Source organism: Macrobrachium nipponense, chromosome 4 (genome assembly GCF_015104395.2).
Source record: "Macrobrachium nipponense isolate FS-2020 chromosome 4, ASM1510439v2, whole genome shotgun sequence".
Lineage (NCBI taxonomy): Eukaryota > Metazoa > Arthropoda > Malacostraca > Decapoda > Palaemonidae > Macrobrachium > Macrobrachium nipponense.
Window position 1 is genome coordinate 46709154 of NC_061100.1, and position 22500 is coordinate 46731653.

The following is a 22500-nucleotide window of genomic DNA, read 5'->3' on the forward strand; positions in this document are numbered from 1 at the left end:
TCATTCTCCATGTTACTTACACTATAAAACTTTTTGTGGGCTATAACATATATTAGATATTTGCTATAATAAAGCCCATAAAAAGTTTTACATTGTAAGTAACATGGAGAAAGAAAATTCTAAGAACATTCTCAGTTTGCCTTATTTTCATGGATTTGAAACCATTAAATCATTGTTAAAAGCCTTAAAGATCAACCTTTATTTTTCCTATAATGACACACTAAACAGAATGTTAATAAAAAATAGCCCCAGGGAAAGCAACAACATAATATATAAAATTCCATGTATGGACTGCCCTTTCTTCTTTTCTCGGACAGTCGAGCAAGGGCTTAGAAGTAAGATTAAAACAGCATAAATATTCTGTCAAAACTGGGCAAACACCTAATGCAACATTCATTCATTTATGTGAAAACAACCACCAGATAAATTGGATTGGTAGTTCAGTAATTGCAAGAACAAGAGATGTCTTATCACAAAATCTTTAAGAATCTGCCATAATACAACTTACTTCCCATTGTAATTTTAATATTAGTCGTGGCCTGTTTCATTTACACCCTTGTATTTGTAACATGTTTAAGAATGACCTCAAAGATATAATTACAGACTTAAATACAAATTAGTTGCCTTAGAGATATTTTCTTTGTATATGTATGTTTAATATCTTTTTGTGAATAGGTTTTTGTTTACCAAAGATCTGAATGTGGTCAGCTGCCGCCCTGTATAATCCTTTAATTGCCCTGTCCCTGTGTGTGAGAAGTTGGACTTAATCTTTTTGTTCTTAAATATCTGAAATAGACAAACGAGAAAGTCACCTTTCATATTTCCTATCCTTTCAGCTATTTATAATATGCTTATGGCAGCAGGTCTAACCATACATGTGAAACTAATTTTAATTAATTTTGATTTAGCAAAAATGAATTGCTACATAAAGATTATCCTAAGAAAGCTTTTAAGAAAGTAAGCCTTTCTTAATGTATTCATCAGCTTTGACTCCCACAGCTTTCCAACATGCCCAGATGAGAAGAGAGAGAGAGAGAAAAGACTAAATTATATTAGTGATTTTCTATGATTGCTTTTTGACTTGAGATAGCAAGGTCTGAGTAAATTATGTTAAGTGATCATGAAAAGGACAAAAAAAAAAAATGAGAACAGGGCCAATAAATAACAAATAAAGGGTATAATCAAATAAAGCAGATTAATAGATATTGTCAATTTAAATATTTATTCACATTACATATCCAAGAGTATACTGCTGAAAACAGACCTAGGCTAATCAGGTGTGAAAATCACTAATCAGGTGTGAAAATCACAAGTCAAATTCAGGCCCACTAAATGTGTCATGCAAATTATTTTATTGATCAAAGGACAAAATTAGTTTAATTATACTTTGCTATTAAAGAATATTGATGACTTAACATATTTAAATTATCTTTGATACATTGAATAAATCTACTTAAATCTAAATTAATTTATTTCAAATATAACATCTTTGAAAGGAAATACTATTATCTATTGATGAGTAAATAATCTGGCACCTGCATATGGCAATACAGTGGCCCGTATTTGCGGGGGATGCGTACCAGACCCCTCCATGAACAGTTAGAACCAGCAAATAGTTGGAACCCCTATAAAAATGCTTAAAACCTCCTATTTTGTTAGTTAAAACTCAAGAAATACCCACTAAAAATCTTTATACCTGGATTTTTTTTTCTAGTATTATCACAAAAAGTGCATTTGATGATGAAATTGATAAAAAAAACCAGGAATTTGTAGATAGTCCTCAGAAAAATACCGGGAATAGGCATATTTTCCGCAAATAATGCGGGGAAATGTTCCAGAGAGACCTCCATGAATGTGTGAGTCCATGAATACGGAGAAAATGAATACAAGGGGGGCCACTGTATTTCCATAACGAACAATGAATTAAGAAACTACACCAAATGTTCATGGGCCGGCTGTACCTAGGAGTCCTCTTGTAAGGGGAAATAGAGGGATAGAAAACAGATATTCATAAAAAACCAAGCTATATAATGGAGAGTTAAGGTTCATTTAAAAAAAATCAAACTATAAAATCACATGATCTACAGTCCTTGGAAGTAGGGGTAAAATGAATTGCTTGATGCATACATGACAGTGACTACCTTTAACTGGGTAGGAACACTCATACTCCCACAATCACTAGTGTTAATCCAATGCCAGATACTGTTTTCAACTTCAAAGCCTAGAGCATACTGGGAATTTTAACAGTGCAGACGAATTGCATTTGTAAGAAAGTATTTTAGTTTGGATCCCACAATTCCTACCAGAAAAGCTTCATTGGAAATTGTCTTGGATATTGTCTAGCAGCCACAAATTTGTTGACCCAAGGTGTTTAGAGAAAATACATAAATATATTCAAAAAGCTGCAGTGTATGTCAAATATGAAAATGTTTATACATTTTAAAAAGCAAACATTAAAGTGCTTGAAAAATATAAGAACTACGAAAAGAAACAGCAATAAAGTACGGAGACAGCTAAAATGAATTAATTCTTGATGAAGGCAGTCATTATTGAAAAATTATACCCAAAACAAAAAGTACAGGGCAAAAAAAATTATCTTTGAGTTTAATTACTTTTTCTTCTTTTACCTGTAGTTAACATCAAACAGGAAAAAATACACTTTAATAAATGACAAATATAATAAAAAAATAACACTAACATTTGCACAATACAAAAAATTGGCTTTACTTACTTCTCTTATGATGTTCCTCAGCACGAAAGTCTTAAAAAATGCAAAGTAAATCAGCTCTAAGTTTACCAAAAAAGATAAAAACTTATTTTTTTCAAAAGCTAATTTTTTCATACAAACCAATCATTTGCACACACACCACATTTGTGGTCTTTCAATCTGTAAACATAGCAGTTTTGTCTAACAGTCGGAAGAGTGAAGTAGTTTTGTGAGTTCACCTTAAGGGTTTGAAATTCCCCAATAATCAGTTGGCTTAATTTTTGTGTAGTCAGGACTTTTATTTGAGTGAAAGAAGTGGGAGAGGGAAGAGAAAACTTGTTAAAGTGTTCAGCCTTTTTATATAAAAAAAATCAATTTTGTTTTAAAAATAGTATTAGCCTTTATCACCATCAACCCATTACACGTATAAAACACAAACCGCAATTTACTGGGGCCAGTTTGAGCTGCAGAATAACCAAGAACTGGCTATATATGACCTATAGGGCACACAATGAATTCTTGAGGGTAAGACTAACAAAGAGCTCAAGGCTGTAAGAGTGACAGGGAGTTACTCCACATGCCTGCATTAAAACCCAACTGACATGAAAATTCCATTTAAAAACTAAAGATGTAGAGAGAAGTCTAACCTCTCTACATCAATCACATTGGTGAATACCTTAAGATAACATAGCTAGAGAGATTTTATTCTAGATGCTGTACTTTTGTTTCCTGAAAAAAAGCCTGGACATACCTTCCTCGGAATTTCTGGTCCTGTTGAAAGCAGACAAACAGCTCTGGGTTAATTAGATAATTTGTCTTAAGAGAGAAAAAGACAAAGAATGGCAACAGACAGAGCCAATTCATGTAGCACTAGCCAAACCTGGGTACATCAATTTCAGGACATCAACTGCTTCTATCAGCCATACAACCTATTCTCCTTTGAGCAGGTGCATACAAAACTTGCCCTGTTAACTTACCATACAATTGTTTACATCTGGTGCGTATCAAGTATTAACCACTAAGGACACTTAGGTTGTTTTGCTCTTAGGAAGAACATCAAACATTGGCCAGGTCTCTAGCTCATTGTCTTATGAGTACACAAAGCCACAATTTACAGATGACATTTTTCTGGGTGAAAGGTGGACTGCTTTGCTCGTACAGCTTTACAGTCCTGAAGACACTGGGAAGTTGAAGCAGGCCATCAGCCTAAGCCTGTTTTTCAACATATACTGCCACCCTCTCTTCTAAATGAAGCATTTGGAGGTATTTAGCAGTTCATCATGAAGGATGACCTACTGGGATCTCTGAATCTCTAAGGTTTACATTACTTTATTTCAAAACCTCTAATATCAAGGATGAATCTATATTCCTCTTGGGAGAAAAATCTCAATTATGTGCCCTGTGTTTCAGCCTGACATCACAGCTGCTCTCCTCCTCACTTTGACTCAAGAAGCAACCAAAGATATCCTCTTCAGCAATAGGCTGCAAAGGTACCTAAACAAGTGGTTTGTTTCTACAGAAACAACAGCAACGCCACGAAGGAAAACCTGGTTTATTACTGTTAGCTGCATCTACATCTAAGCCTGCATACCAACTAGAAATGTAATTTTCTTCGTTTGAGTTTATGAATAAAAAAGTTAATTTCCTTTCATGGTGTTTTGAGTTAGTCAAGGAAAATGTGAAGTTTGGCTTTAGACAGTTGGACTGAACAGAAGAGGCTAATTTTTTTGCAGTTTGTGCCCGGTCACTTGGTTTTGAAAATGTACTTACATAAAGTACACAGCAACACTATCAATTTTCTCAGAAATAAAATAACTAGTCAGATAATGATATAAAATGGAGAGTAGAAAGAAACAAAATTCAGTTTAGTTATAACAGTGAGCTGATGGATATCGTAAAGCAAACCAGCTGGGCACTAGCTAATGGGAAAATACTGTTGTGGGGGCCAGATGAAAAAATTGACAGCAAAACTGCAGAAACTAAGCTGATTCAGATACCTGATGGTTTGGAGGGAGGCTGGGATACTGTTAATCAATTTAGCAAAGGCCAGCTAGTTTTGCAGCTAAGCCCCGCCCACCAATTACGTCACAACCATTCCTTGAAGCTGACTGATTGGAAATAGTTTTGAAAAGTTGGTTAATCTGTGTTTCTTTTCATCTTAATTTATTTTGCAATGGTTGCTTTACTGTGCTGATTATCAAAAGGAAACGTTACATTATCCCCTGAAATAAAATCATTGTACACATCTTCCAAAAAAAATGAATAAAGTCAGAAGCGTTCTGTGTTTCTGCAATCTCATGTTTCATAAATGAGGTTCACCCGAATAAGGAAATGACTATGGGAATGTCTGTGCTTAAATTGACGCACTTGTTTGTTTGTATGGTGTTTTTACGTTGCATGGAACCAGTGGTTATTCAGCAACGGGACTAATGGCTTTACGTGACTTCCGAACCACGTCGAGAGTGAACTTCTATCACCAGAAATACACATCTCTCACTCCCCAATGGAATGGCCAAGAATCGAACTCGCGACCACCAAGGTGGGACGCCAACACCATACCAACCACGCCACTGAGGCACTAAATCAATGCACTTGAATCACTGGATAATGGTAATTATCATCTGATATTGTCAAGCACGTTCACCATTCTAAATTTAAACACAAAGACTTTTTCAGAGCTATGCAGACTAGTACATATTTCATATTTATTTTAGGATATTTGGACTGTTGGCTAATGTGACATCATTTCTCCTTTGAGAGCTGCCAATCACTGGCATGCAGTAGGCAGGGGCTTAGCTGCAAAGCTAGGTGGACTCTGCTATAGTGACAGCGATGATGAAATGAGAATACATAAGGCTGAGGGTAGCTCTTAAGAAGAAATGAGCTTCAAAGTGTAAGGCTTATGAGGCTGTTGGTAACTTCCTTGTGCAGCAACTTTTTCTGGTGGGGTGGGGGTGGGTGTGTATATGTCTCTGTGAGCATGCGAGGTTGTTTTCGCCCCTATGGCAACACCTCCAGCCCAGTATCGACAATGGACCTGCATCAAGTTCCCGTTACACCGTATTCACAGGACTCAGTTACCCCGGGCTCCTGTTTTGTGCGGTTAGACAACTCACTTCCGATGTAACTGCCCTCACGCCAGAGCAGTTGCCAACATGGAACAGACTTTTGGTTCAAGAAAGTGACACATCACCATTAGGCGATGAAAAATCAAATGAGTATAATTATGACACATGACTTTTATGAATATGATCAGGGTCAGAAGGTAATAATGGTAAAAGGTAGATTAAAATACATTTAGATTTTGGGCATAAAATTCATGCAAATGAATTTGTTTTAGATGTTATACAAATGGTTATAAGATTACATTTTATACAGACAAATAACATATTTTGTAAGAATAACAAGTCTGCCATGCAGATTTTATTAGCGAGGCTATACAAGATTTATTAGATAGATGCATTACAGAAAAATATACTTAGTGCAGCCCCATAAGTTGTTAATTCATTAACTCTTTTAGTTCATAGTTCTGGCAAGAAGCATCTTAAACTGGACTTAAGAGAAATTAACAAACATTTACGGAAACAGTCAATTACGTATGAAGATAATAAAGTGTTATGGAGGAGTTTTGACAACGTCTTCGAGAGAGAGAGAGAGAGAGAGAGAGAGAGAGAGAGAGAGAGAGAGAGAGAGAGAGAGAGAGAGAGAGAGAGAGAGAGAGAGCATCGTTGGGATGAGAGTTTAAATGTTTTTGTATGCTTGATATGTCATGTTTTGTGTTGCTGTATGACAGTATGTATGATAGTATGTAAGTGGGATGTGTTTTTCCGAAGAATGTGAGTGAGTGAGCAATCAAAAGAAAGATTGTAATTGGTGGATGGATAATGAGTGGTTTGATGGCACGTGTAAGTCTCTGGGTTGTCTGTTGGAGCGGTCGCCAAAGCAGTCTATGGCGAGTCTGTTAGAGTCATAAGGAGTCGGATAGTCGGAAAAGACGGCCAGTCAGAAGTAGAAAGTTCTTATTGGGTGGTTTCTTGATTGATTGATATTATATGGTTGTTGTGCGTGTGTCTGTCTGGTGGTTGTTGAGCTGAAGGGGTTTGTTGTACTTGATCTTGCATTTTGATGGTTTTTGGAGTTGTTTGTTTGGTTTTGAGTTGTTGTGCGATTTGTCGTGTTGTTTTCGAGCTGTTGGTATTTGTTTGCGTAGTGAATGGGACGTTGTTTTTGAGTTGTTGTATGGTTTTGGTGCTTGCCTGTCTCGGGTAGTGAAATTCAAGGGTTGTTTTGTCTCGACGACCTTATCCAGTGGGCGGCACAGCTTTTTGCCCTGAAGTCATTCATTGATGGTGAGTACGAAAGTGTGAAATTTCTGTATGTATCTTTCGGTGAACCTATTGTCCTGTCGAATAAAGTAACAGAGGGGAAATTGTGGCTGAGGGTCTTTTTGAGAGTCGGTACGATTAACGTAACTGTGGGGAGCTTTGCTTGCTTTGTATTTAGCTTTGATTCCACCACAGTGTTCTGGATTAATTCACAAAGATTGTTTTATGATTAAATTTTATTTAATTATTATATACCATTTTGTAGATAATTATGGACCTCACACAAAACATCTTTGGTTTTCCTGGTTTGACAAGGGAGGTAACTGTGTATGTACTCTTAAATTTTTGTTTTTGCCCTATGGGTTATCATCGTGTGCTATTTATTTATCAAATGTTGCTCATTGGGTGAGAAATTGGCAAAGTGAAGGACTGCTTGTTACAGTCTATTTAGATGATGGTTTTGGATGCAGTAATACCTACTTATGAAGGTGCTTTAACAATTAGCGCTCACATAAAGTCTACTATTTATTGAGTTCTGGTTTCATCCCAAATGCAACAAAGTGCACTTGGATTCCAGTACAAAAAATGTAATATTTGGGCTGCGATCTTAACACATTTCATGATACTATTTCTATACACAATCGACACTTCGCAAAACTTATTCTACCATTTAATAGCTTGTTGTTGCTTCAGGGAGAAAGAGTGGGGTTCCTGTTAGGAAAGTAACTAAAATCACAGAGCAACTGATTTCCATGTCTGTAACTATTGGAAATGCTTGTCAAATAATGTCAAGATTATCAAGTGCAGACACTCTTAATTCCCGTCATTGGGATTCATTAATTTTCTTAAGCAATGAGAGTCAAGAACAGCTGTTGTTTGTGTGTCAATTTATCTTTAATGAATGAAAATCAATTTAAGTAATCAATCACATGCACTAAGAAATTATATTCTTATGCTAGTGATGTGAGTTATGTGGGATACGAAGTTATTATGATAAATGGGGTTTCCAATGGTGTTTGGTCTAGAGAGGAAAGCACAAAATCCTCTACTTGGAGGAATCAGTGGCCATGTACAGTGTTATGTTGTCGTTATGAAATTTGCTGTCATAAAAAGGTGAAATGTTTTAATGATAATCAAGGGGTTAAATCAATAGCCACAAGGGGTTTGATGAAGATGGAATGAAAAGATATCGCATACAATATTTTTCAATTCCGTATGAAACATTCTATTTCACTTGAAATGGATTGGATTCCCCTTTTTAAAATTTATCAAGCTGATTATTTGTCAAGACTATCAGATTTCAATGATTAGGGGATACTGAGAAGTAGTATAATTTTTCAAGTGATTGTTGTGAGATTTGGCAAACTAGAAGTTGACTGTTTTGCATTGTACTACAATGTAAAATTACCAACATTTTATTCTATTTGAGTTTTAATGCATTTTCAAAAAAATTGGGGTACTCGATGAGGTTTGTTTGTATATACTACCTCCTATAGCTGTTTTTCACAGTTAAGAAAATGGTACATGATCGAGCAATTGGTATATGTAAGTGATTACATAATAAAAATATGGAATAATATTCCATATATATAAATGACTAAAACTAAAGAGGTCAACCAGATTGCTTGCAGGAACGTGATCAGACCAGAGACGATAAAGTATGTAGGCTAAGATGACGTGCCGTCACCTGTGTTCATTCATTTGTTTTGAAACATTAGTCCAAGCTCCCTGCTTGAGACAACTACCGCGACCTATAATTCAAATGGCCTACGTGATTAGTAACTATGTCATCTGATTGTATGTTCGTATGTTCGAGCTACTGTCTGCTTCCTTTATGATTTGTAACCAAGATGGTAGGCAGAATAGAGTTAGCCATCATCATTGGCAGACCTGTAACTCTTTACCTAAGCTTTATCATGTAGAACAGAATAGAATTAGCAATCATCAGTGGCAGAAGCGATCATGCTATCGTCATTAGAAGACCTGTACAATCCTACTTGATCATCACCATGTAATCTCAGAGAATATAAGTATTTTTTGTACTTCGTGGTTTCTACTAGAACCTCACATCATTGCCGAATCATCATGAGTTTAACACATTGTCATCATAACCAAAGAAGATAATACCGACTTCGTAAGTGATCTACAAACCCCAAGACCCTCCAATGAATATGGAAGTGCAATACCAACCAACTTAGCGTAAGATTATCGCAAGTCTAACATTACCTCATAGGGCGCCTTATTATACGAGGCAACAGCCCTAATATTGGTGGCAGATTACCAGAAGAACTCTACAACGTCTTCCGAAGAAAAACCAGAATAATGAATAATGTATATCAGAAGTCAATGACGACGAAAGCAAGAGATTCTTCAAGCAACTTAGTATCATCGTTTAGTGAGCGACTTCAGAAAACAACAAGAACTCTACAACGACTTCCGAAGAAAAACCAGAATAATGAATAAAGTATCATCAGAAGTCAACGACGACGAAAGCAAGAGATTCTTCAAGCAACTTAGTATCATCGTTTAGTGAGCGACTTCAGAAAACAACAAGAACTCTACAACGTCTTCCGAAGAAAAACCAGAATAATGAATAAAGTATCATCAGAAGTCAACGACGACGAAAGCAAGAGATTCTTCAAGCAACTTAGTATCATCGTTTAGTGAGCGTTTCCGGCACTTCAAGAAACAAACCGAACGCGTCTTCAGCATTGGATCGTCAATGACTCGAATCATCCAAACAACGCGCACGGGGGAAACTCAAGCCAAACCAGGTCATCTGCTAAAGAGGAGGGCCAAGGGCACATCGTTATCGGAACACCGTGACTTCCCACAAAAATCAAGCTAAGTACAACCTTTTTATTCATTTGGAGTAACTTTGAGTGTTTCCTTTGCAGGTCGAATTTCGTTATTCCTGTGGCTGAAGTTATGAGACATTCTTAATCTTACTTTTTTACAGAAATTATCTACATCATTGAGATGTCGCTACTGCGAGTTTTTATCTTTGAGTTTCTGTTTCCAGAAGTTCTCCTGAAATATCATAATCATATACTGTGTTAATTTTATCATTTTGGGTGATTATTAATCCTTTACGTAACAAATCATATTAAACAGTGAATATGCGTTTACGCAGTGGACGTCATTATTTATACAGATGCATGGATAGGGTCGTTAGGCACCGTAGTGATTAGAAAACACACAAAAACAAGTGGAACACCTGTACAAATCTGGATAAATTAAAGGTAACACTATTTCAGGTCATGACAAAATGCTCTTGTGCAAGGTCTCGATCGCAGTTTTAGCCTTGAGTTTTTTTAGTTATATGCATAAAATATCGAACCTCAATGACTCAACTTAACTTTAAAAATACGGCTGGATTGCAAGGAATAACATGTCTATAAAAAAACTTTCATTAGGCTAAATGCGCTGACCAGGATCCCTCACTATTTCAAATTTTAGCAAAGAATGAAGTAAACAACAGCAAGTACAAACAGTTAATAGTGAATGCAGTAGAGATAACTTGTCTTAATAGTAATCGCTCAATTCCTAATAGTTCGTCATTCATACGTTTGTTGCTTTATACGTAACCAACAACAGAATGCTAAAAACATACAATACGTTGCCAATGGTAAACAGTAGCCTAAATATCAGAAACAAACAAATCGTGCTTAAGCAATCTCAGTTACTGTGTCATCTAGTCAACGGTCAGGGTCAGTTAAATCTGCCGAGTGTTCAAAGCAAAGCACATTCCACATAAGCAACTTCAGCAGACAGGAAAATCGATGTTGGATCATTCATGCCAATACCTTTTTGAATTAAAAAGGAATTTCCCTATGAATCACACGACCGTATCAAGTAACCAGAGCAAGTTCTCGTTTTTTTTAATACATAAGTTATTATAAGTAGTGGTGGATTAAGCCCAACTGTACGCGCCATACAAATTAGAATATCTTGTTTTATTCCTTTAGTACACGTAATATCCTGTATTTACGGACTCACCGTCTGTTGTTCGAACTTCCCTAATGAGAAGTCCGGATAAGCGAGCGCTTACAGATACCTCTATAGTTATAAAAAAACATTGATCTGTATCTAGTGTAATTGTAAGATATCCATCTAGGGGTATACAAAATATTATCTTACCTCCTGCAAAATAAGGCGTGTTTATCAAAGGAAAATCCTATAAACCTTCAAAAATATAAAAATCCGTTTGAACAAAAAAGAGACAGTTAATCAAATAATAACTTATATAGAGGAACTATACATTTGTCTCATAAATCGTAACATTGTTCAAATGACCCAACAGAATTCTCCCACAACTGCAGTCGCAGTTTGCACGCAAATCTCGAGAACCATGCACCCTCGAATGTCTTAGTGCGTGTAAAAAGACCTTGCTGGGAAATGAAATTTTAATCCTTCCCGACACTCTGAAATATAACGATTTCCGCAAACAAAGCCCTAGACACGGTTGACTCGCAGCAACAAGTTAATCTAGTAATCCACAAAACCTATACATATAAATATCGCATTTTTTTTTATTGTTGCTAATTTTTAATCACACCAAACCAGTCGTAGATGAATATCTCTTATGCTCTATCTAAAGTAATATCCATAAAGTCATTCAAGCAGAGGTGATTCAGCAGAAATTTTTTTTTTTATCTTTTATCTGAATACCAGGAAGTTTCTCCATTAGCGAGTGATCTCTGGGGAAAACGGATGTAATTTAACACAAAATATGGTCTAAGGACAAACATAAAGCTATATACGTACCTTCGTATAGACTCTCAATGAAATTTCAAAATAGAGATAAATGACGAAGTTGAAAAATGTTTGTAATAGGAGTCATTAGGAAATCAAATAAGCCCATATAATTTTTCCCTCAAACGTCATGCCATAAAAGATCGGACTTGGCGTATCTGCGTAGATTTCTGTCGCTTAAACAATGAAACGACTCCCGATAGTTTCCAGTGCCATGTACCGACGACATCTTATCTCTGTTAGGTTAGAATAAATTTTTCACCAGCTTGGACTTACTTGAAGGCTTTTACCAGATACCATTACCTAAGTGATTGTACCTCATACACCGTTTTCAGCACACTCAGGGGACATTATCAATTTTTACGTATGCCTCCGGCTTACGTTGCGCCCCAATTACAATATAGTGTTTGGAGACTTTTAGGGGATACCCTACATGCCTATATGGTTGGTCTTGTAATCTTTTCTAATACCTTAGAAGTACATTCACATAAACTAGAGCTAGTGCTATAGAGACAAAGACAAATAATCTCAGAGTAAAATATCTAAATGTGAGTTTTTTAAAAACCGAACATGTTTATCTAGGTTTTATGTGTCTAGTCAAGGTCTTAAAGTAGTCCATGGTAAGGTGTCGGCTATTCATAACTTCCGGTACCTATTAACATAAAAAGGGGGATACAGCACTTTTGCGCTGTAGTGGGTATTACAATCGTATGTAAATATGTAACTCTTCAATCATAGCAGCTCCTTTAACAGATCTTACGAAGAAGAGCGTAGATTTATTATGGTCTAAAAAGCATCAACAGGCATTAGATATCTTAAAAGCGGAATAATGCAGCTCACCTAACTTAAAAAATCCCTGATGTAAATAAGGATTTTGTTTTTTTTTATAGCAACAGACGCCTCAGACCAAGGGGTAAGAGGGGTACTACTTCAGTAATATATCTAAACAGTTCTTTCCTATAGCTTTTTATTCACGTAAACTAAAGCCCTCTGAAAGTAAACCTGCAGTAATAGGCAAGGAAGGGCTAGGTATCGTTAACTCACTAGTACATTTTAAGTTCATAATCTACGGCTATCCTATTAACCCTCTTACGCCGACTGGACGTATTTTACGTCGACATTTTTTGTCTCCCGTGTGCCGACTGGACGTATTTTACGTCGACTTACAAAAGTTTTTTTTAAAATTCGCGGAAAAATACTTATAGGCCTACCAGCCGAAAACTTTTGAATCACGCGCCTTGGGGGATGCTGGGAGTTCACGGATCAAGGTGTTGTTTTGTTTACAATCGTTACGCAGGCGCGCAAGCGCGAATTTCTTTCTTGCCGCACTAAAAAGTATCTGTGACACATCTCGGAAATTATTTTGTCACTTTGACATAATTTTTGTACCATTGTAAATTTGCCGTTACATGAAGTATTATATATGAAAATGTGTGCATTTTTATGTAGAATACAACAATAAAATACTCATGATTGTAATTTTATCAGTTTTGAGATATTTTCATGTAAATAACGATAATTGGCAAACTTTCAACCTTCGGTCAACTTTTGACTCTACCGAAATGGTCGAAAAACGCTATTGTAAGCTAAAACTCTTATATTTTAGTAATATTCAATCATTTACCTTAATTTTGCAACTAATTGGAAGTCTCTAGCACAATATTTTGATTTATGGTGAATTTATGAAAAAAATTTTTCCTTATGTCCGCTCGGTAACTCTTCCGAAAAAAATCATACATGCGATTGTGGTAATGTTTGCACCATTTTAAAATTAGCCGTTATATAAAGTTTTATATATGGAAATGTGCGCAATTTCATGCACAATACAACTAAAAACAACCCATGGTTGTAGCTTTTATCAGTTTTGAGATATTTTCATATAAATAACAATAATTGCCAAAATTTCAACCTTCGGTCAACTTTGACTACTGAAATGGTCGAAAAACGCAATTGTAAGCTAAAACGCTTATATTCTAGTAACATTCAAGTATTTACCTTCCTTTTGCAAAAAATTGGAAGTCTCTAGCACAATATTTCGATTTATGGTGAATTTATGAAAAAAATAACATTTTCTTTACGTCCGCGCGGTAACTCTTCCGAAAAAATCATACATGCGATTGTGGTAATGTTTGCACCATTTTAAATTAGCCGTTACATAAGTTTTATATATGAAAATGTGCGTAATTTTATGTAAAATACAACAAAAAATAATTGAAGGTTGTAGCTTTTCTCATTTTTGAAATATTTGCATATAAATCACGATAAATGGAAAAAAAACCACATTAGGTCAACTTTGACTCTACCGAAATGGTAGAAAAACGCAATTGTAAGCTAAAACTCTTAAAGTCTAGTAATATTTAGTCATTTATCTTCATCTTGAAACAAATTCGAAGTCTCTAGCAAAATATTTAGATTTATGGTAAATTTTAAAAAAATCTTTCCTTCCCTCCGCGCGCAGATTCTCCGCCACAAATCTCCGAAATGCGTATGTCCCATTCTCGGAATATTTGCTCCGTTTCATATTAGGCATTTCATAGAGTTTTATATATGAAAATGTGAACAATTTCATGTAGAATAAAACGAAAAATATTTGAAGGTTGTAGCTTTTCTTATTTCCGAAATAATTGCATATAAAAAAAATATATATAAAAAAATTCGACATTCAGTCAACTTTAACTCGTCAGATATGGTCAAATCTGCAATTGTAAGCTAATACTCTTACAGTATAGTAATATTCAATCATTTGTCTTCATTTTGAAAGAAATTGGAAGTCTCTAGGACAATATTTAGATTTATGGTGAATTTTTGCAAAAAATATTTGTTTACGTCCATGCGTTACGAATTCATGCATTATTTTGTGATAATATTTTCTCTGTGTTGCTTTTATCGTTTTACAATGTGTTATATACCAAAATGATCGCAATTTAGTGTACATTACAAAAAAAAGTAACTTGTTACCTTTAACCGTTTTGCGCACAGCGCGATTTGAATACAATTATATATGAAATTTTGTTTTTGCGCTATCATATATTGCATTATTTATATATGATAATGATAATTTTTTTAATTTCTGATGGTTGCATACTAAACTTTAGGCAATGACAAAAAAAGGAGCCAAAAATGAACTCTTAAGCTTGAAAACTAAGCACGCTGTGATTTTTTGAAAAAAGTATTTTTTCCGCTTCTGCGCTCACTGTGAAACCCCTCCGGCATACGGGAGACAATTTTTTATTTACCGCTCCGGCGTAAGAGGGTTAAAGTCCTTACTGACCATTAGTCACTTACAGAGTTTTTCAAAGGCTTTAATCACAGCCCCAAAGGAATTCGGTGACATATGATCATTCAGGTTTTGGAGCCAAGTTAAGATATCTATCTGGGAAAGCAAATATCATAGCTGACGCATTATCCCGCAATCCCGCACCATACTGCAAAGAACCATTAATTGGACTAAAAGATATAGAACATCCGTGCCTATTGTTTAAACCGTACCTAAACAAAAAATTCATTAACCAAAGAGATCACGAGCATTGAATATCTGGGTTGGAGCGCAGAACTGTTACAAACTGAACAAAACAAGAGTCAACAGCGATAAGCAAAACAATAAACACTTCGAACGGAAACAGGTTCAACAACAATAAGCAAAACAATAAACACTTCGAATGGAAACAAGGGTCCGCAGCTAAGCAACACCATAAATACTTCGAACGGAAACCCTAAAGCAAAAGTATATTTAAAGTATGTGTATCAGAATTATGTAATCAAATGTAATATTATATGTAGGTCCGTGATGTGGAAAACCCGAAGAACATAGCAGATGACTAACGACCAGGTAGTAGTAATAATCTCTTTCATACCAATCGTCCTAAACTGGTTGCATTCCGTCATCCAGGGTTCCCTATTATGTCACAGAAAGCCAAATCACTGTTTTACTGGCCTACAATGCTTACAGATATAAAAAGCACATAACTGATTGTAACACGTGTCATGAAAACAAGGGACACACTAAGACACCTGTCAGTTTAAGGGCCTATCACGTGCCACATCAATCAATGAAAGAATATACGTAGAATTATTAACAGAATTACGAGTCTGACAGAGGAAATAAACACTTCTTAGTGTTAATAGTTCCTTGACACGTTATATAGAATTAATAGCACTAAAAACAAACACCGCAATTGAGTGCGCTAGGAATATTTACGAGTGCTAAATCAGTAAACATGGAATTCAACACAGGATAATCTGACTCGGGTGGTGTAAATCAATAATAATCTCCTTAACTCGTTGTGTGAATTCCTTTCCATTATGAAAACCAATACCATATTTTATCACCCAGAGTCAATAGGTTTGGTAGAATAAGAGATAAATAAGAAAGTGTCAATGTCTTATGAGTTACAACTAGTGATATTGGATCCGAACTGGATTAAAGCGGTTCTCACGGTTTTAAATACCTTAATCATTCATATCTTGTATCTATACCGCAAGTAGCCTTATACGGTAGGCCGCTAGAACACTTTTCCACATATTCAAGCCAACCATTAATTTATCAAATATATATAAATAAATAAATATAAAAAATAAAATAAATATGGATACAAGTGGAGTCGATATAATACACTCCGTAAGAAGTCGGAAGGGTTACAAATAATAACAAAAAAGGAATCACGATAAAATCAATAAGCAAAACGTAACCATAGGTTAATTAAAATATCCAAATATATATGCGTAAAGATTTGAACTCTAACTTAAGGCTTTAGTAATGACAAATAAGCTACAAGTTCAAACACATATCAAAACCTACTGACATATTGTCTGTCCCAGTGATGTATATTCGTAGTCATTGAAAAATGATGTATATTCGTAGTCAATGAAAAAAAATAAATAAATAAATAAAATAAAACAAAAGAGATTTTAAAGTCAGGAAATCTAGAAGTGAAAATGTATATCTATGCGAATAATCTCATACAGGGCAAATAGTATATATAAAATTTGTATGGAAACCCTTTTCATTAGTTTGAATAAGGAATATCTAATTTAACATAATTACATTTATTTACAATCATGCAGATTTCCAACATGAAACTAATATTATATTGTTCAATTTTGGTACTGTTTTTTTCAGACATTCTTCTCGTGTGGGTCGAGTATTAAAAAACAAAAAATTTATACTAAAGTCGTATTTATTACAGCAAGTAACGTGTAACTTAGCTGGCTGAGAGCAATCTCCTGCCAGGGCGACGTCATCAGTCTAGAAGGTGCCTGTCGCGTTTGCCGATTCAGCATTGTTCCTTTTTACCTCAGAGGAATGCTTAGCTCATGAACTTCACATGTGGTTCATAGGTCATGATGACATACATAACCATAACCTATTCTTATCCGCATTGCAACGCAAGCTTAGTTAAGGGATTGCAATAGTTTTAAAATTAATAAACGAAATAAGCAAATAGAATTTCTATAACAACAAAATGAATTATTTTTTCTGAACCTCATAGACAATTAGAGTCAATAATTCAGCTTATGACATTGGTAAACGGACATTTAGAAGTATCAAGTCATGGATATGAAATATTTACTTGCAACATTAGTCTATGACAATTCAAGTAAATCACATTCATGGGAAAATGTCACATTTTCTTGAAAAACCCAAAGTTTATATAGAAATTAGTTACATAGTGGGTTCTTCCGTAGCATCTCCTGCCTATTAATAAAGTTTTAAAAATTAACCTCAGAGGATGCGTGCGAGAAATTTAAATATGAAACTTTTGTTAGGGGCACATAGGATCGGATTTTATCACAACTTAATTTCAGTAAGCATAGAGAAATACAGAATCATGATTAATATTCTCTTTGACTCTTATGTTGCCTGGCAATCTTACAAATACGTAGCTCCGTTTTCCACTTCTTTGTCTAGTAACTTACTACCAGTAATATCGAATTTTCTTTGGGACTCGTATTGATATCTGTTTATTTTTATAATTATGGATAATTTTACAGTCATCATAGACCTGGATAGGTTCACTCATTGTTAATGCCATGGATAAAAAAGTTTATAAAGCTGACTTTTTTGAATTCCATAAAATATCAGCGAATTCATGTGGGTTAAGTCTGGTCTTAATGGCTCTCTCCCTCCCGTATTTGATGTTCTGAATTTACTTTGCCCTTGTGACAAGTATAATTTCACTTGCAGGCTGATTAATGGAACCTGATTACAGTATCCTGCAGTACGAGAGTTTCACATCGCAACTTCAAAAAAATCGTTCGTCTCTGCGGACTACGGCAGTCAAGTAACAACCGCCTACAATGTGAAAGGAATAAGCACCATCATAAGTGAATAAGCTTATCACATGGACTTCTTCGACCAACACCCGTATCCCGTCGTTAATCTCGTTTTAATGCGGAACGCTCCGGCGGCTGTCGGAAATCGACTACAAAAGGGACATACTTCCGACAATTACGACCAGAAGGATATTCAACTCTACGTTGCTGGCAAAGGACTCTTGCTGGGGATGATTTTATTCATCGTGAACGTATTCGTGTGGCTTAGGATGCAGAGAACAAGTATGAGCGCAAAATAGAACGTTGGACCCCGCCCAGGCAAATTTTTCCCTTGTTTTAACCATTTGGAATTGGCCATTTCATTTGGCTATAGGTGGTTGTCTGGAACTGTGTAATGGACGAAAAGTTGTTCGAACGCTAGTTAAATGTGTAGTAGTATAACCTCGGTCATGTATCCTATATATAAAGTATCATGTATCCTATATATAAATGATCATAAATAACAGAATCGAAATATATCTTTGCGTGTACGCACTAGGAATCTATTTAAAGTGCACATATATTAATCATAATTATATGAATCCATATACATATGTATAAATAAATCAGGTAGCCTATAATCAATCTGTTACCTTTTATCTTACCAATAACTGCAGACATATAACAGTTAGCATAAAAATCAACGAATCAATCAGCATAAACATTAATCATTTTATCAATTCATATATGAAATTTTTATCAGTTAAAATATGATTTTTATCATGTTATCAGAGTACATTAGTATTTTCTGTAGCATATGTATCTTAAGAGATGAAGTGAAAAACTGCATCAGTATATACCACGTGATCACTATTATTTACCAATATCATTATGTTTTATATCTTATTACTTGAATCTGTATTTGTGTACACCATGAATTTCTTTTTACTTATAAGTATTTTCTATATATCTATATATATTCACATAGTGTCTGTATCACACTCCTATAAGTCAAATGCAAGTCAAGCTTGAGTAATATTCAGTGGTTGGTTTTGGTAGCTGACCGAGCTTTTATGGAAGTGATTACATAATAAAAATATGGAATGTTATTCCATATATATAAAAGACTAAAACTAAAGAGGTCAACCAGATTGCTTGCAGTAACGTGATCAGACCAGAGATGATAAAGTATGTAGGCTAAGATGACGTGCCGTCACCTGTGTTCATTCATTTGTTTTGAAACATTAGTCCAAGCTCCCTGCTTGAGACAACTACCGCGACCAATAATTCAAATGGCCTACGTGATTAGTAACTATGTCATCTGATTGTATGTTCGTATGTTCGAGCTACTGTCTGCTTCCTTTATGATTTGTAACCAAGATGGTAGGCAGAATAGAGTTAGCCATCATCATTGGCAGACCTGTACCTCTTTACCTAAGCTTTATCATGTAGAACAGAATAGAATTAGCCATCATCATTGGCAGAAGCGATCAAGCTATCGTCATTAGAAGACCTGTACAATCCTACTTGATTTTCACCATGTAATCTCAGAGAATATAAGTATTTTTTGTACTTCGTGGTTTCTACTAGAACCTCACATCATTGCCGAATCATCATGAGTTTAACACATCGTTGTCATAACCAAAGAAGATAATACCGACTTCGTAAGTGATCTACAAACCCCAAGACCCTCCAATGAATATGGAAGTGCAATACCAACCGACTTAGCGGAAGATTATCGCAAGTCTAACGTTACCTCATAGGGCGCCTTATTATACGAGGCAACAGCCCTAATATATACAGGAAGTTCCCGGTTATCGGTGGACTCAGTTATCAGCGATACAGTTTTATGGTACTTGTCTAGCACGATGAAATTGGTGATTTATAGCACCACAATGGGCTAAGTTCTGGTTATTGGCACCATAAGGCACCAATAATAGAGTTATGGCACAATAATATACCTTACAGAGGCACCATAATGGTGCTTATGGCCCTGATTACCAGTTATCGGCACCATAAATCGCGGAGTTTTGGTTAACGACAGTATTTGCTTATCGGCATGTCCCCAGGAACAGAACCCCAGCCAATAACCGGGGACTGTCTGTATTAGTGTGTCCATGTTGGAAATCGTCACTGTTTTGGTCATTTTTGTGGCCGAATGAGGAGTTTGTCAAAGATTTGCCACCCGAAAACCATTTTTATGTAAAATGTAAGAATGGAAAAGGAATGTTTAGTAATACGTATTTGAAATGGAATGCAGGTGAAACTTTTCTTTTTGCATAAAATGAAATAACATAAAATACATCAATAGATACAGATATATAAAAACTTGTAATAAATATAAAACTAAATATAAAATAAATGCAGAATACTCACTCGTAATCCTCACTCTTCGTACTATTCTTATTTTCTCCCTCCTCCATTGAAGAGTCTTGCATTTTTTTCCTCTCGACATGACAAGGTACAGGTGGAGGAGCGAGACGCGTGCCCTTACTGCTGATGGGCCGCCGCCCTTCGGCAGCCCCGTGTGCCCTCCGCTGTCGGTACGTCAGGCGCACTCCAATAAAAGACCGCATTGTGGTATTTGCGGTCACATTCCCTGAACCTGCAAAAGGCTAGTTTGCAGGTGCGACAGAAGAACCGGGTGTCTCTCCTTCTGTCGTTCATATGGCACACCCGGCACTGTTTCTGCCTGTGCCCCATGTAAGAGCTCCAGTGTGTGATCCCCTGGCTGCAGACGACACACAGGGTCTGCTATCCGATGAGAAGTCATCTGACTGGGGGCGGCAGCAGGGGCGGCAGCAGCAGCGGTAGGAGCAGGACGACCGAAGTTGGCCCTTTTAATATCTGCCCTTTCCTCTAAGGGCAGATCTGCAGCTCGAGGCAGGGGAGCAGTGATGGAAGGCCACTCATCGGGATTAAAGTGGATGAGGGCATTCCCGGCTACCTCGAGAAACTGGATGTGGGACAACCTCCAGAGATCGGGACTGTAGTACCCACAGTAGAGGATGTAGGCATTCTGGAGGGCCAACTGAAGAATTTATTTGAGGAGCTTCTGTGTCCACCCCCTGGTTCTCCTGGTGAAGGGATAATACTGGATGAGTTGATCAAAGAGATCAACTCCTCCCATGTGCCTATTGTAGTGCCCAATGACGGTAGGCCGCTCAACACGAAACTCCTCATACGCAACTCGGCCCTGCCGACGTGTCTTCTTCCGCTGCACGATCTCTTGGATGGGTTCATGACTCGTTGTAATCACGGGGACGAGTCGGATACCCTTCCAACAGATGACGAAGACAGCTCCCTTCCGCCGCCACTCTGTCTCTCCTCTTGCCAGATGTTGCGGATGGCTAGCGAACCTCGAGGACATTAGGGGCTCCACGCACCAACCAAAGGGTACCACTGACGTGCACACCTGCTTCATACAGTTCCTGGGCCAGGGATACCAAGTTATAATAATTATCCATAAACAGGTGGTATCCCTGGTTACAAAAATGATCCACAAGACTGAACCCTGTCATGCAGCTTGGAGAAAACCCCGGAAAACACCGAGAAGTCCACGACGTATCCAGTGTTGGACTCCGTAATAAAAAAAAGTTTCACTCCATATTTCTTCGGCTTCTTGGGGTTGTACACTTTAATGCTAAGACGTCCTTTGTAAGGCATCATCCCCTCATCCAAAGAAAGGTTCTTGCCAGGAACCACGAGAATTTTGCACCGTTCACGAATGTACTCCAACACTGGAGGCAATCGGGGTTATTCCAGGGTATGGCCCTTTGGTTGAAGGCAATAAAATACCTGTCCAACGCCAGGAAACTATCACGGGGCATAACGCCGGGCACATTGGGCGTACTTAAAAAAAAATTCCGCCTCCAATATTGCCTGATGTCGGCAGCAGGCATCATACCAAAATAAATATGGAGCCCCAAAAAATGCGCCATGTCGGTGAGGTTGCAGCCCCGCCAGCGATACGACAATGTCGTCCGTAGTTCGTCACGGCAGTACTGAGTGTAGTCCGCCATCTCTGCTATCAGGTATTCCAGCAATTCCCGCGTAAGGAACAGCTGAATGAACCCCAGAGCAGTGAGAGGAACAGGTACGGTGCTGCCGTGAATAGGTGCATATTAGGTGGGGTGGGGTCCTCCAACCACCCCTCGTCGCTCTCGGACGACCGACCTTCACCTTGGCTGGCGCAACGCTCCGACCTTCTACGTGCCCGTGTGCGCGCACGTGCTCGGGCACATTCTCGCACTCGAAACCCCCCTACTGGCTCATCTCCCTCACTTAGGCCCTCGCTTTCTGTGTCGTCATCAGCAACAAAACTAGACGACGATATCTCCTCCTCCTCCTCCTCCTCAGATTCCCCCCTCATACGCACTATAACCACTAAATTCGAGCTCACTTTCGGGATGTGACCCTCGAACGGACATTGGGGGCAAATATTCATCATCACTAACATCA

The 22500-nt window shown here is 36.9% G+C and overlaps 1 protein-coding gene across 6 annotated transcripts in view; it reads right to left on the reverse strand.

The window, feature by feature from the left end:
- The window catches only part of LOC135210908 (metaxin-1-like), a 146700-nt gene that overhangs the window by 14827 nt on the left and 109373 nt on the right, over positions 1–22500 (reverse strand). For 5 of the 6 annotated variants that reach the window (XM_064243854.1, XM_064243856.1, XM_064243857.1 and 2 more), the window contains one exon: positions 2732–2761. The exons of the other annotated variant lie outside the window; for it this stretch is intronic. In XM_064243854.1, coding sequence (XP_064099924.1) covers positions 2732–2761 — 30 coding nt within the window. The remainder of the gene's footprint in view (positions 1–2731; positions 2762–22500) is intronic. 6 annotated transcript variants of the gene reach the window in all.